This window comes from Zingiber officinale, chromosome 6A, assembly GCF_018446385.1.
Source record: "Zingiber officinale cultivar Zhangliang chromosome 6A, Zo_v1.1, whole genome shotgun sequence".
In the NCBI taxonomy this organism is placed as follows: Eukaryota; Viridiplantae; Streptophyta; class Magnoliopsida; order Zingiberales; family Zingiberaceae; genus Zingiber; species Zingiber officinale.
Window position 1 is genome coordinate 38,889,133 of NC_055997.1, and position 13,735 is coordinate 38,902,867.

The following is a 13,735-nucleotide window of genomic DNA, read 5'->3' on the forward strand; positions in this document are numbered from 1 at the left end:
ACCAAGAGGTATATTACTAGTCAAATGAATATTCCTTCCAATCAGATTCACAACTACTTCAATATAAATATTTTATTCATCAAAATATTTCATTTAGTTAATTGATTTGGAGACAAATGGAGGTTTCAAAAATTCTCCAAGAGAATTGCTATGCTGATCATCCTTCCTACTCAACTACAAAAATCCACACACCCCACAAAAGAAAATGCTGTGAACATTAAGCCAAAAAAAAAAAAAATTAAGACACGGTAGGTTCGACATTTGATTCAAGACTCAAGGTCCGAAGCAGTTTAATACACCTTTCACATCACAATTAATATTCATGTAAGATAAGAAATCAACAAAAAAAAAAAAGTTTCATAATAAGATAAATATGTAACAAAAAAATAATTCACTCACCCCCAACATCTCCGTCAACCCATCCTTAAATCAACACGAAAGAGATAAATCACATATGATAGTCATTAGTACAAATGGCCAAGGTACGAAAAAAGACATGTTCAAACAAGTCAAGTTTCGATCCCAAAATCTCATGTGACAATACTCCATATCTTAAAAAAAATAACTCATAAAACAAACATACTTCAATACAATGTTGTCTGCTCTCTCTGCTAAACAAATGAAAACTCTAATAAATTTAGTCAGATAAATGGCTTGGGCACTTTTTCAGCCACACTAATACAAACTCGATCTTGTTATCCAGGGATCATAACCAAGGACCAGAGTCGTGGAATGTCTTCTATTACGCAATTTGGAAACTGAAACTGGCAACTTGAACCCCCATGGCGAGAAATAGAAAGTACATATACTACAACAGCATTTTTCATACTACAAATATAGAGATGCAGCAAAAACAATGTCTCGCTTAATTTTAGTCACGGCCTCTTCGAACTTGGATTCCATTTCAATTTCTCCAATAGACTTTGAGGCCAAAATTAGTTGTTGCAGAAGTTCCTCCAGCCTTCTTATAGCCCTGATTAAGCTGCCTTCAAATACTTGAGATAGTTCCATAATCTCGTAAAATTTTGATCCTTTTGTCCAAGAATATACAACTTCCATGATGTCAGAGCGAAAAGAATTTACAAATTTTTCCACGTCAATTTGGATCTGTAAACAGATTACATAGCTACATAAATTATCAAATTTCAATTATCTGATGGTAGCAGGAAAAAAAAAGACAGAGTAGGTAGGAAGGCACCTTGCATTCAAGTTGAACGTTCCCAACCCTTTTTGCAATCTCTTGTAGATGAGAGTGAAGGAGATCGAGAGATTCCCTTGGCTTTGGAGCATCTTGGAGTTTCTCCTGCCAAACAAAACAAGAAAGCAGAGCTACCATCTCTTCCAAATTAACATCCTTAAAGATCCCAGTGAACATTAGCTCAGTAAGTGTCAGTTCATCAGCTGTGCTTATCTCACAGGCCACCTTGCCCTTCAACTCTACTACATCCTCTCTGGTAATGTAACTGCAATGAGTAAAAGGGCAAAGCTCAGCATAAGCCAAATAAATCAAATGTCATGTCTAAAATTGACACGAGTTTTACAAGCAGAATGTTGTTTAAGTGTGCCATTACATTTGTTGCTTCTATGATTCATATGAAACAAGTCAAACATACTGTCAAAGTAAAGTACATCTCATAACTCTTGAATACAGATTTGAATTGGTTGAGCAATGTTCCATCAATGTTTATTTCGAACCATTAGAAAGACTTGATAAAGAACTCACTAAAGGAGCATAACGTAATAGACTTATAATTTGCTGAATTACCGGGATAAAAGCCTTCATGTTTTGATCTCTATAGTATGTTATCGATCTAACCAAATCTAACCTTAACCAATGGAATATCCATATAGGTTGAGCAAAAAATACAAATATTACCCAAGCCTACGAAGAACTCGTTTCCTTGCTTTGAGCTCATCTTTGAAGGCAAGGGCGGTTGAAGACTGCTTTACTTTTTTTAGTGACTTGATTCTGGCAGTTAACTCTAGCTTAGTATGTAAAACCTTCAGCTTTTGTTCAATAAGCGGCGACTTCCTTACTTCATGCCTATCAAATAAGCTTTCCAGTGCCTCAATCCTTCTAACAGCTTTTTTATACGAGTTAGATTGAACCTGAATAGGATACGCTTTTAATTGAAGAGATTAGACAAGATAACTAATAGGAAAAGAGAAAATGGTGGTCCTCACTTTCATATCTTCCTCGGGATCTAAAAGAGGCACCCCATCTTTGGCAAACCTTGAAAGAACTTCTGATACTTTTTTCAGTGTATTCTCCCGAGCTTCTAGTGGCAAAAGATCTTTAGGGATGAAGAGACGAATGCTGCTTAAGCTATCAACCTGTTAGACAATGCATCCTACTTGAGGAATAAACCAGCACTAGAAGAATAACAACTTCAGCAAATGTTTTGAGACTAAACTGAATAAAAAATTATCAGTGACCTGCAACAGAGGTAGTGGCACAACAACAGATTCTCCACGTTCATTTAAAGGAATAATCCTTGTTGATTTCTTCATGTCTCCCTTGTTCACAGCGCACCTCGTGAGAACGTCAAGTTTGTAATTAGCATCTTCGGGTCTTTTATCTGGTACACATATATAAACAATTTAAAATTACAGGCAAAGGCCTGAAAATGTGGGTACCAAAGCATCTTAATGGTTTGGCAGTGTCACTTACCTTCGGCTGAACCTTTTACCCTCTCAAAATTAAGTATTACTCCCCATGTCACCTGTTCCTCAGTTGAGAATGACGGCATTTTATCATCACCAAGAAGTCGAATTTTCACAAGCCTGCCAGGCTGTAAAAAGGGTAAGCAATACTTTGGGGTGAATACAATATCACGGACATCATTCTTTAGGCTTCGATACTGCTCCAATAGATTGTAGTAATCCTTCAAACTCTCCTCCTCTTCAATCACCATAGAATCTCTCTCTATTTTCAATTCCTTTAATTGTTTCTGCAGAAAATGTACAAAAATTACCTTTGGAATAAAGTAACACCATAACATGTTAAATGCAGATTTTAGGTTATACTTATTAGAACCAGATCATGAATAAACCTCAGCCAAGTCCGATATCACTAGTCAAACAGCAAACCAACAGATTCTATCGCATTATATTAAATATATTAATTGATAACTAAAATATACATTAATTGATAAAATATATATATAAATATATATTAAAAGGTAGTATATTTAAATATCTGAAGTGACATGGATGGAAACTAAAAGGTTATTTTCTAAATCTCCAGGCTGCAAGACATGTTAACATATGTATCAGCATCATGCAAATTAGATTTGGATACGAAAAAGTTGATCTGATTTTTCCAATAAATCAACAACCAATAGAAACCCCACAGAAGAAAATTTTTGAATAATTGAACACAAATTTTCTTTATATTTTAGCCATAAATAATTAGTCTAAAAAGACAATTTGTACAATGTTTCTTTCCAACAATTTTGGAATATAATCTCTAATTTGGATAATTATTCAATATTAAAGCTTAAACCTTTGCTTTCTCATCCACTTGTAAACATTGACATTGGATAATTACCATACCCATCAAACCATTAATAAATTTTTATCAAAATCAAACAATTTAATTTTGATATAATCTTTAATTGGTTATGGCTCTTTCTTAGAAAAATTGACATTGATCAAATTTAGTTCTTGTTCGAGCTTAAATTCAAATATTGGATCTTATCTTAATTATTTTTAATCGTTAAACCATTCTTGTACAAAATTGCAATGTTTTATGATTGCAAAACAATAATTACAAGATAAAGAGCTATCTCACATGATCTAGGATTAGGCCATCGGCTGCAAAATAACTATAAAAAGTGTTTGCATTTCTTAATTCAAAACACTTGTTACTTGATTGTGAAGATTAATGTATTCATTTAGGTCTTGCAGAACTTATTTTGACTAGAATTTTTGCAAAATTGTTTACCCTTTCACTTAAGGAGAGTGCATGCCTCGATAAGAAAAGACTGAAACATAAAAATGATTCAAGTGTTGAAACAGTAGAACCATAGGATAAAGGACTCTCTCCTAGGCTTTTGTAATAACCTAGCTCATAAAGACTCACTAAATAGACTAGGTACTAGGTGTATTGGAAAGAGTGTTGTAGAAATAAATTAAAATATTATTCAGGACTATCTAAAGTAAAATACAATGAAAAACAGAATATTGTTTTATTCAAAAATATGTCATTTTTACTCTTTTTTTGCTTTGGTACTCTCTTATTTGTCTAGAAGGGGGGAGCATTGGCACACGCCAACAGTAAAATTGTTGTCATATGAACCTGCTCACATGTTCAAGTCACGGAATCAACCGCTTTGAATGCACGGTAAGATTGCATACAATAAATGCAATGTGGTCTGATCCTTCCCTAGACCTCGCATTGACAGGAGCTTCATGTACCGAGCTGCACCTTTTTTTACTCTTATTTGTCTGCTTGATTAAAAATGTTGTCTTTGCGTTTAGCATTTATTGATATTTAGTTATATAAGATCATAGTTCACTTATACTGTGTGGTTGTATATCAACATGACTAGTAAAAAAATAAGTAAACTAGTAGTAAAATCAGGTAGGTCACATTATTCTTAAGGGAGGTTAGAATGCATGGGTTGTCAACAATCATAGTTTTGAATAAGAATATAAACCGTCAAAGTTATGGGTAGATAGAAGTCGTCAATCACAGAAATTTACATAAGTGTTTACTGGTATTTAGTATATAAGACCATAGTTCCCTTATTCGATGTGTGTATCAACATGACTAACAAAAAATAAGTAAATTAGCAGTAAAATAGGGTAGACCAGGTTATTCTTTAGGAAGGTAGACTGCATGGGTTGCCAACATCCATAGTTTTGAATAAGAATATAAAACATCGCTTTTAAAAAATTACTATGGCATTTATGGGTAGATAGAAATTATCAATTATTGATATTTGCTTAAGTGTCTAATGGGTGAAAATAAAAAAATTAAAATTTTGCTTGCCACTTGTGAATTTACCTATAACAATTAGGTTTTTAGCCAACGTTTCGCAATATTATATATAGATACATTAAACTATTGTACTAATTCTAAGTTATTCCACGGAAGGAAAACGTTATATGTTTAACTACAATGTTGAATGCGTAGTATTAAATATGCAAGAAATATATATTAAATTAATAAGATAATTTTATTATGGTTTAATTAAGCTAAGTTAATAGGATATATATTTAAATTATCCTTATAGTTAGGAATCGATTGAAATTATTAACATAAAGTTATTTAATTAAAAGCTAAGTTACTGCCTTCATTCACGACCTTTCCTGTTCCGCCCTATCAGCAGCCACGATTCTTATGCGACCCGTACGCGGGGCTAGTGCTATGCCTCCACGGCAGTAGTGAGGCTCATGCGATGCCTCTGCGGGGCTCGTGCGATGCCTGGGCTCGTGTGAAGCCTCCGCGGGGCTCGCGCGACACCTCCACGATGGCCATGAGGCTATGACGCCTCCCTATGGTTGCAGAGCTGCGACGCCTCCACAGCTGCCGCAGGACCTTGGGGCGTGCCAATGTTGATCGGCGAGCAAAATGAAATGTTTCACCCATATCGCCAAGTACAACATGAGATTTTAAACCATGGTTTTAACTTTTTCAGTCAATAAAAACTATAATAGATACAACAACAACCAAGGCTTATCCCACTAGTTAGAATCGGCTAAGATCCATAATAAATGGATCCATTCATTGAATATTTGTCAAAGTTTTAACGCTAGCTAGCAATCTAACACAACCTTCCTCCTTTATCCGGACTTGGGACCGGCCATGACTGGTTCGCTATGGGCGGAGTTTAAGACCCATAATAAAAAAAAATAAAAAAATAAAAAACCTAAGATTTAGTTGGCATCAACTTACCTCTAGACTAGGAAGAGCTCCATCTGATTGAAATTGATAAAATGAATTCCGAAGAAGTTTTTCTGGATCACCATCTTCACATCTCATTTGATTCAGCAGCATGTTATAGCTTAGGTGGAAGGCACTGTGAATAAGAGTTGGATTAGAAAGCAGCCTAGAGTCTCTTATACAGTAGTATAGAACAAAAAGAACATGCGCAAACAAATGTTCAGAAATCCTTCAAGCTGAAACCATGCCAAAAAAACAAAATGCAATGACCCAATATAACTCTGGATAAACTTCAGAAATGATTTTACTGACAATTAGACAGTACTAACATGGGTTCATGCTGAAGTTATGCCTCATAATGACATCATAAAAGCTTTCTTGATAATCAAATATAGGTCCATTTGCAAGATTTGGGCATCTAGATGAGAATCAAAATTTGAAAAAGGGAAAAGTGAAATGATGTATTATATTAGAAGAGTGAATCTAAGAAACCAAATGAGATCTTACAATAAGGATGGAGAAAACAATGGAATTTAAACTCCAAAACAAGAATGAAACTGGAGCAATGGAAGAGGGCTATAGAGGATAAGGCATTGTTTAGGTGCAGCATTGCCATACTACGGGCTGAAAAGCAATTGAACTGAAAGAAGAGGTATAGGATGGCTGGAGAACCTCAATCACAATTTCTAAATTATGTTCTACCATGTTTTTTTGCATATAGCACTTCTATCACAACTTTACCAAAAACTATAAAAATCACTTTTCTGCCAAAAAAAAAAAATCTTAGCAAAAACAGAATTGCTTTCCAACAACTGTTCCCTCATTGCTGCAACTAAAAACACTATGTCAAACTAAGCCTAACTCGGTAATCCACATGAACACGAATCTTCCATGAATTCAAAACCATATTTGTTCAAGGTTAGGTTGTCATTACCAACAATCTAGCCTTGTGTAGAGTGCAACAGCAAGATATCCATTCAATTAATTCCAAATAGCTGGAATACATGAATAATAAAAAGTACAACATCCATTTTCGTTACTAGTTTCTACCACTACCTAGACCTTAGTTGAGCATCATATGCTAATTTATGCAATGTTGTATGATTGCCTCATTTTGAGTTACAAACAAAATAAACCAATAACTGATAGATCTACTGTCAATTATATAACTAACTGAACTCTCCTCATCTTATTTAATTAGTAACACAAACGTTTAGGAAACCACATGTAGATAGTAAAAAGTCAACCCACAAATGGATCAATATTAAGATATTAATAAATATTTATATAGATAAATAATATTATATAATTTCATTCTAATAATATTTTGTTATTTCTTTTTTCTAGTAACTTCATATTGATCTTAGCATTTACATGAACATTGTAACAAAAGGTGATTACGTTTCCTCCAGACATCCCTCACAGCCCGTCTCCAGGTTATATGAAGGGAGGGGGTCAGCTTATAGCCGACAGTCAAATGGCTAAGGGGTGAGAGGGATTTCAGCGAGGGCATTTTCATGAACATGAAAGAACTTCAGATTGATCTTAGCATCTTCATGAACATGAAAGAACTTCAGATTGATCTTAGCATCTTCATGAACATGAAAGAACTTCCAGTGGAGAACAACATAGATATTTGCAGAATTTGCACAATATTAATGTTGAGTATTTAGCTAGAAGAGAAAAAAGTTCCATGTGATCAAATTGAATAAAAATTAAATCACAAAACATGAAAGAATATCTTGCACCTATTCAAACTATCAGCACTCCCTTTAAGCATTAATTTAGCAGTAGAAGGTTCCATCTTCTCATCCACCATTAAAATACAGATGCCTCGCTGATCTATACCACGACGGCCAGCACGCCCACTCATTTGAATATACTCACCACTGGAAATCCACCGAAACTTATCACCATCATATTTGCGTACATTTGTAAAAACTACTGTCTTTGCAGGCATGTTCAAACCTATGCTGAAGGTTTCTGTTGCAAACAAACACTAAAGGAGAAGGTTCAAAAGCTCAGAAAGAGGAAAAAAAAAGTTACTCCAAATAACCAGAAAAAAAAACACCTGAGCAAAAGAATGAATGTTATTAACCATCCAATAAAATAATCTTAAATGAAACAAGGCTATGCAAACCCATGTGCTTTTAATGGTAAACCAGTGAATAATGACAACACCTAAAGAATCACAGAGCAGAGAGAGTAGAGAAAACTGGATCCTAGACTACTAGGACTTATGCTACGATTGGTTTAGGAAAAATTTTAGGGGGTGCTTGGTTGGATGGAATGAGAGTAAGGAATGGGAAAGGGATTGAAAGTGGGTGTTTGGTTTGGGGAATTAGTGGTGGGTCCCATGGATTCATTACCCTAAACATGGGAATGAGTCATTCCCTAGTAAAAGGAGGGGAATGGGAAAGCCCTCATTTCCATTCCCTACTTCTATCAATCCCATTCTTATTCCCATTCCTTTCAATGAACCAAGCACCCCCTTAGTGTTTCAACGATGGTCCAAATCTAATCTCAATTATATTGGATTGCTGGACTGGTATAAGACGACAACGATAAGAACAACAATCAAGCCTTATCCAATTAGGTGGGGTCGGATATATAGATCTTACTTTATTCTGTCTTTGTTTTACTAAGCCTAAAACCTTTCCCTTCTAATGTTTCCCGCAAAGATTCTAGTTTAGTATTTACTTCTTCACATGTTTCATCTGGCAAAACAATATCATCTGCAAACAATATACACCACGGTACTATATCTTGAATGTGTGAAGTGGGTTCGTTCATAATTAGTATAAAAAGATAAGGGCTTAGAGTTGACCCTTGATGTAACCTTATCTTTATTGAAAATGCTTCAGTTACTCCGCATTAAGTCTTTACTCTGGTCATTACATCCTCACACATATCCTTAATTAGTTCAATATATGTTACGCTAACACCTCTCTTCTCTAGAATTTTCCATATAATTTCTCTTGGGGCTCTATTATAAGCTTTTTCTAAGTCAATGAATATCATATGTAGATTTTATTTTTGCTCCCGATATTTTCAATTAATTGTCTAAGAAGATGTATAGTCATTGTGTCTCTTTCCTTAATCTCTTTCCTTACTTTTTCTCAAAGTTTCATAGTATGACTCATTAGTTTAATACCCCTATGGTGTGTTTGGTTCAAGTCATCATGTATAACCTTGGTTATATGATTACCTAGTAATCACATAACCAAGGTTATGGGAAATAAAATATAACCTAATGTGGTTTGGATTAACCTAGGTAATGCAATAAAAATGTGTTTGTTTAGAGATTTTAATGTATAACCTAGTTTAATATTTTATTGTATTACCCTTCATTACAAAAACAAATATTATTATTTTTTTAATTTATATTTTTTATTAAACTTTACATTTTTTTCTCTTTTTGAACATTACATATTTTTTTTACTTTACGTTTTTTTTTCTCTTTTAGAATCTTACGTTTTTTTCCTCTGTTTTTTTGTTTAACTTTACATTATATATATATATATATATATATATATATATATATATATATAAAAGATATTTTCAACCAAACAAATTTATTTTTAAAATAAAATAACATATTTTTATTTTTTATTTAGTTTTTATAATTTAAAATGAAATTTTCGTTATAAAAATTTTAGGGGTATTTTTGTCCCAAAGTATAAATATCAGAAGATGTTTTTGGTCAAAAAATTTTGTTAACCCCGAAATTAAGAAAAACTTTATTTTTCTAAAATTTTTAGATTTCAGGTTGCATGCCCCTTTTGTTGACGTATCGGACATGGATCATTACTCAAAAATATTCGATTACTTAAACCAAACAAGTTTTTATTGATAACCTTAGATGGATAACCAAAGTTATTAAGCATAACCCTCAGGCCCCAACTAAACGCACACCTATAATTTGTACAATTTTGTACGTCTCCCTTATTCTTATATAAGGGAACTAAATTACTTACTCTCATTAGGTACTTTTTTTTATTTTCAATATCATGTTAAATAATTTTGTAAGTCATTCAATACCTTGTTTCCCTAAGCACTTCCATACCTCTATCGGAATATTATCTGGTCCAACAGCTTTTCGAGTGCATCTCATTTAAAACTTGTTCTACTTCTGAATTTTGAATTTTATGATAAAAATTTAAATTTCTATACTCATTTGACCTACTTAAATTACCTAAGTTAAATTGATCGCCTAAACCTTCATTAAAAAGTTGATGAAAATACTTCTTCCACCGCTCTTTTATTTCTCTCTCGTCTACTAGTACCCTATCACATTCATCATTAATACATTTTATTTGAATAAAATCTAGTTTTCCTTTCTCTCACTTTAGTTATTCTATAAATATCTCTTTCCCCTTCTTTTGTATCCAATTTTTGATATAATCGTTCAAAAGTTTCATTCTTTGCTTCATTCACTACTTTCATAACCTCTTTATTGGTTATTGTATATTTTTTAAAATTTTCCTCATTCTTACAAATATGTAATTCCTTATGAGTTGTTCATTTTTCTTCACTTTTTCTTATAATTTCTCATTCCATCACCAAGATTCCTTATTTAATGGTGCATGTCCCTTTAACTCATCAAGTACACTCCTAACTACTATTTTTAACTGTTATTTTCAACTTTGATACCATCTTATCCCATGTCGTATTAGAGTCACCATATATTTCACCTAATACTTGTACTCCTACCTTTTCCTTAAATATATTTTGCTTCTCATCCTTTAACTTTCACCACTTAATTCTAAGAGTCGTATATATTTTCTATCTTGATATTATACTTGAGGCATATATCCAACACTACTAACCTATGTTGGATAGTTAAGTTTTCACCGGGAATGACCTTGCAATCTTTATAAATCTTTTTATCCTTCTTCTTAACCATAAGAAAGTTAATTGTAATTTATTATTCCTACTTTTGAATGTGACTAAGTATTCTTTTATTTTCTTAAAAATGTATTAGCTAATATAAGATCATATGTTATCGTAAAATCTAATATAGTTTTTTCCTTCTTTATTTCTCGTTCCAAACTCATAACCCCATGTACCCTCTCATATTATTCATTTTTCACTCCGATATGCCTATTTAGATCACCTTAAATTAAAATCATTTCATTTGACGAAATATTTTGTAATCTTCATCTAAGTCGTCCCAAAAACTTATTTGGTAGTTTCATCTAATCCTACTTGCGGTGCATATACACTAATTATGTTCATAGTTTCTTTTGCCATTATTATCTTAAGGGTTATAATTCGATCCTCTTTTCTAACTATTCCTACAACTTCATCCTTTAACAAACTATCTACAATAATACCCACTCCATTTCTTGCTTTATTCTTTCCTGTATACCATAACTTAAAACCTTAGTTCTCTATCATCTTTACTTTCTCGCGTACCCATTTTGTTTCTTATACACATAATATACTAATTTTTCTCCTAATCATCGTATCTACTATCTTCATTGATTTACAGTGAGGATTTCTATGTTTCATGTTCTAAATCTTAGACTATTATTTTTCTATCATATCTGTTCTTATCAAACTTATGGTATGAGAATTCTTGCCTATTTAATACTACACCCAAGTTTTCATGGAGATGTAGTGGTACTTACTGATACGTTACAGTCGAACCTTGCAATGCGAACTCTTACATATTTAGCACTACACCCGAATTTTGGACCGAGTCTTTGCCGAGACGTTACAATCAAATCCTACGACGTGTTCCTTCCGAGGAATAACTTAGCATGAGTATAATAGTTTAATAGATCCATTCATTAAACATTTATCATAATTTTAAGTCAGCAACCTAACACAACCCTCCTTTATTCGGGCTTAGGACCAGCCATGACTGGTTTGTCATGGATTGGTATAAAACAAAAGAATAATTTTAAACTAAAATAAATATAAAAAATAAAGTGAAAAAAATATTAGGCAAAATTTAAAATGGCACCCCTTGATTCGTCTAAGGGACACCCTATGTTGATTTTTTATAAAAAAGCACCCCATCCCATATACAATTACCCAACTACCCTCCATTACACAATAAAAACTTATTCACATTATTATCTCTCTCCTATTTTTCCAGCCTAAATTGACGCGTTATAGCTGCTATAAACTGGATGTTGCTACACAGTTGTAAAAGTTACGGTTTCCTATACTATAACATCAAAAAAAATGTAAGACTAAAATTGTTCGGAACTTTCAAAAGAGATTTAAACGATATTGTCGTTATGAGTTACACCCCGCAACCAATTGTAGATCTTTAAACAAGTTTCGATTTGATATATTGTATCTCGTGGTTCAACTCGAGTCAAAAATTATAACCTCTCAAAGTTTAGGATTTAAAATTCAAGTTGTAGCAACTACAATTCGTAGCTCCTACATAGTTGTAGTAGCTACTTATAGCTGCTATAATGTGAATGTTAAACCCTAAACTTTGAGAGATCATAACTTCTGACTGGTTGAACCACACAACGCATAATATATCAAATCAAAGCTCGTTCAAATATCTACAGCTTGTTACGAGGTAGAACCTATAACGGCCAGTTTCAGACTCAAAAAATATCGTTTAAATCTTTATTGACGTTTCTGAACAATTTGTCTTAAAATTTTTTTTCCATGTTGTACTAACTATGAAATATAACTGCTACCAAGCGTTAATTTAGGCTAGAAAAAATAAGAGAGAGATAATACTGTGAATAAACTGCTACTCTATGAAGAGTAGTTGGATAATTGTACATAGGGTAGGACGTCCTTTTGATAAAAAAATCAAAATGGAGCGTCATCTTGATGATTTCAAAAAAAAAAAAATGCACCCTTTTGACTTTTTTTAAAATTATATTATTAAATTTCAAATAGTCTATGTCTAATAGCATTTTATAATTTCTTCAATAAAACATTTTTCAATATTTATCCCCAACATATTATTGATATTCTATTATCTATCAAGTCCTTTAATGGCACAACTATGGAGTTATTATCATCTATCAGTTACTATAAACAATTATTTTAATAAAATAAGACGTTATTTCAACAATTAATTTGAAAATTAATATCATTAAATTGAATATCTATTTCTTTATTTAAAATAGTTAATGAATATTAAGTATAATATAAATATCTAATATAATTATGTATATCAATTTTATACATGTATAATATGTTAAGACTTATTGAAAAATAACTTACTTTAAAAAAAACTCATGTGGCTAGAAAATAAGCCAATGTACATATATATTATTTATACTCCCTCTTCATGTGTGGGTGGGTATATTTCTCTTGATTGACTCACACAACACATAATTTGATGCAATATTATTTTCCTCCGTGTATAATATTAAAATTTAGAGGGGAGCCTTAGTGCAACCATAAAATTGCTACCGTGTGACTTGAAGGTCACGAGTTTGAGTCGCGAAAACAACCTCTTGCAATGTAGGTTAAGATTGCATACAATAGACCCTTCCCCGAACCCCGCAAACAAAAACTTCGTGCAACAAGCTGTCCATTTTTTATCATATTAAAATTCTGACAGACCATTTATACTAAAAGCTCAAAATCTTAAGGAAAAAAAAAGACCACTTTATATATTTATATAGTAAAAATCTATCTAAATCTATTTATTATCACACATCTGCTAGTATTACACATTGATAGTGCCAAAGTATGTTCATGATTGATTGTTATCTAGCCAACTTCACTCTTGCAATTTCACATCTTGTCACACTCTCACAGTGTGGCACTTCCCTTAACAGCTTTGTTGTGAGTCCAAACTGCACGACTCCACTTTATATATATAATAAATTACTTCATCATGCTTTAGGTTCC

The 13,735-nt window shown here is 32.6% G+C and overlaps 1 protein-coding gene across 1 annotated transcript in view; it reads right to left on the reverse strand.

Moving 5' to 3' along the window:
- Positions 1–533: 533 nt before the first annotated feature.
- The window catches only part of LOC121996302 (DExH-box ATP-dependent RNA helicase DExH9-like), a 29,011-nt gene continuing 15,809 nt past the window's right edge, over positions 534–13,735 (reverse strand). The window contains exons 7-14 of the mRNA XM_042550221.1: positions 7,639–7,889; positions 5,903–6,026; positions 2,672–2,951; positions 2,437–2,579; positions 2,185–2,334; positions 1,877–2,109; positions 1,199–1,463; positions 534–1,107 (exon numbers count right to left, since the gene is read on the reverse strand). Coding sequence (XP_042406155.1) covers positions 829–1,107; positions 1,199–1,463; positions 1,877–2,109; positions 2,185–2,334; positions 2,437–2,579; positions 2,672–2,951; positions 5,903–6,026; positions 7,639–7,889 — 1,725 coding nt within the window. The 3' untranslated portion in view covers positions 534–828. The remainder of the gene's footprint in view (positions 1,108–1,198; positions 1,464–1,876; positions 2,110–2,184; positions 2,335–2,436; positions 2,580–2,671; positions 2,952–5,902; positions 6,027–7,638; positions 7,890–13,735) is intronic.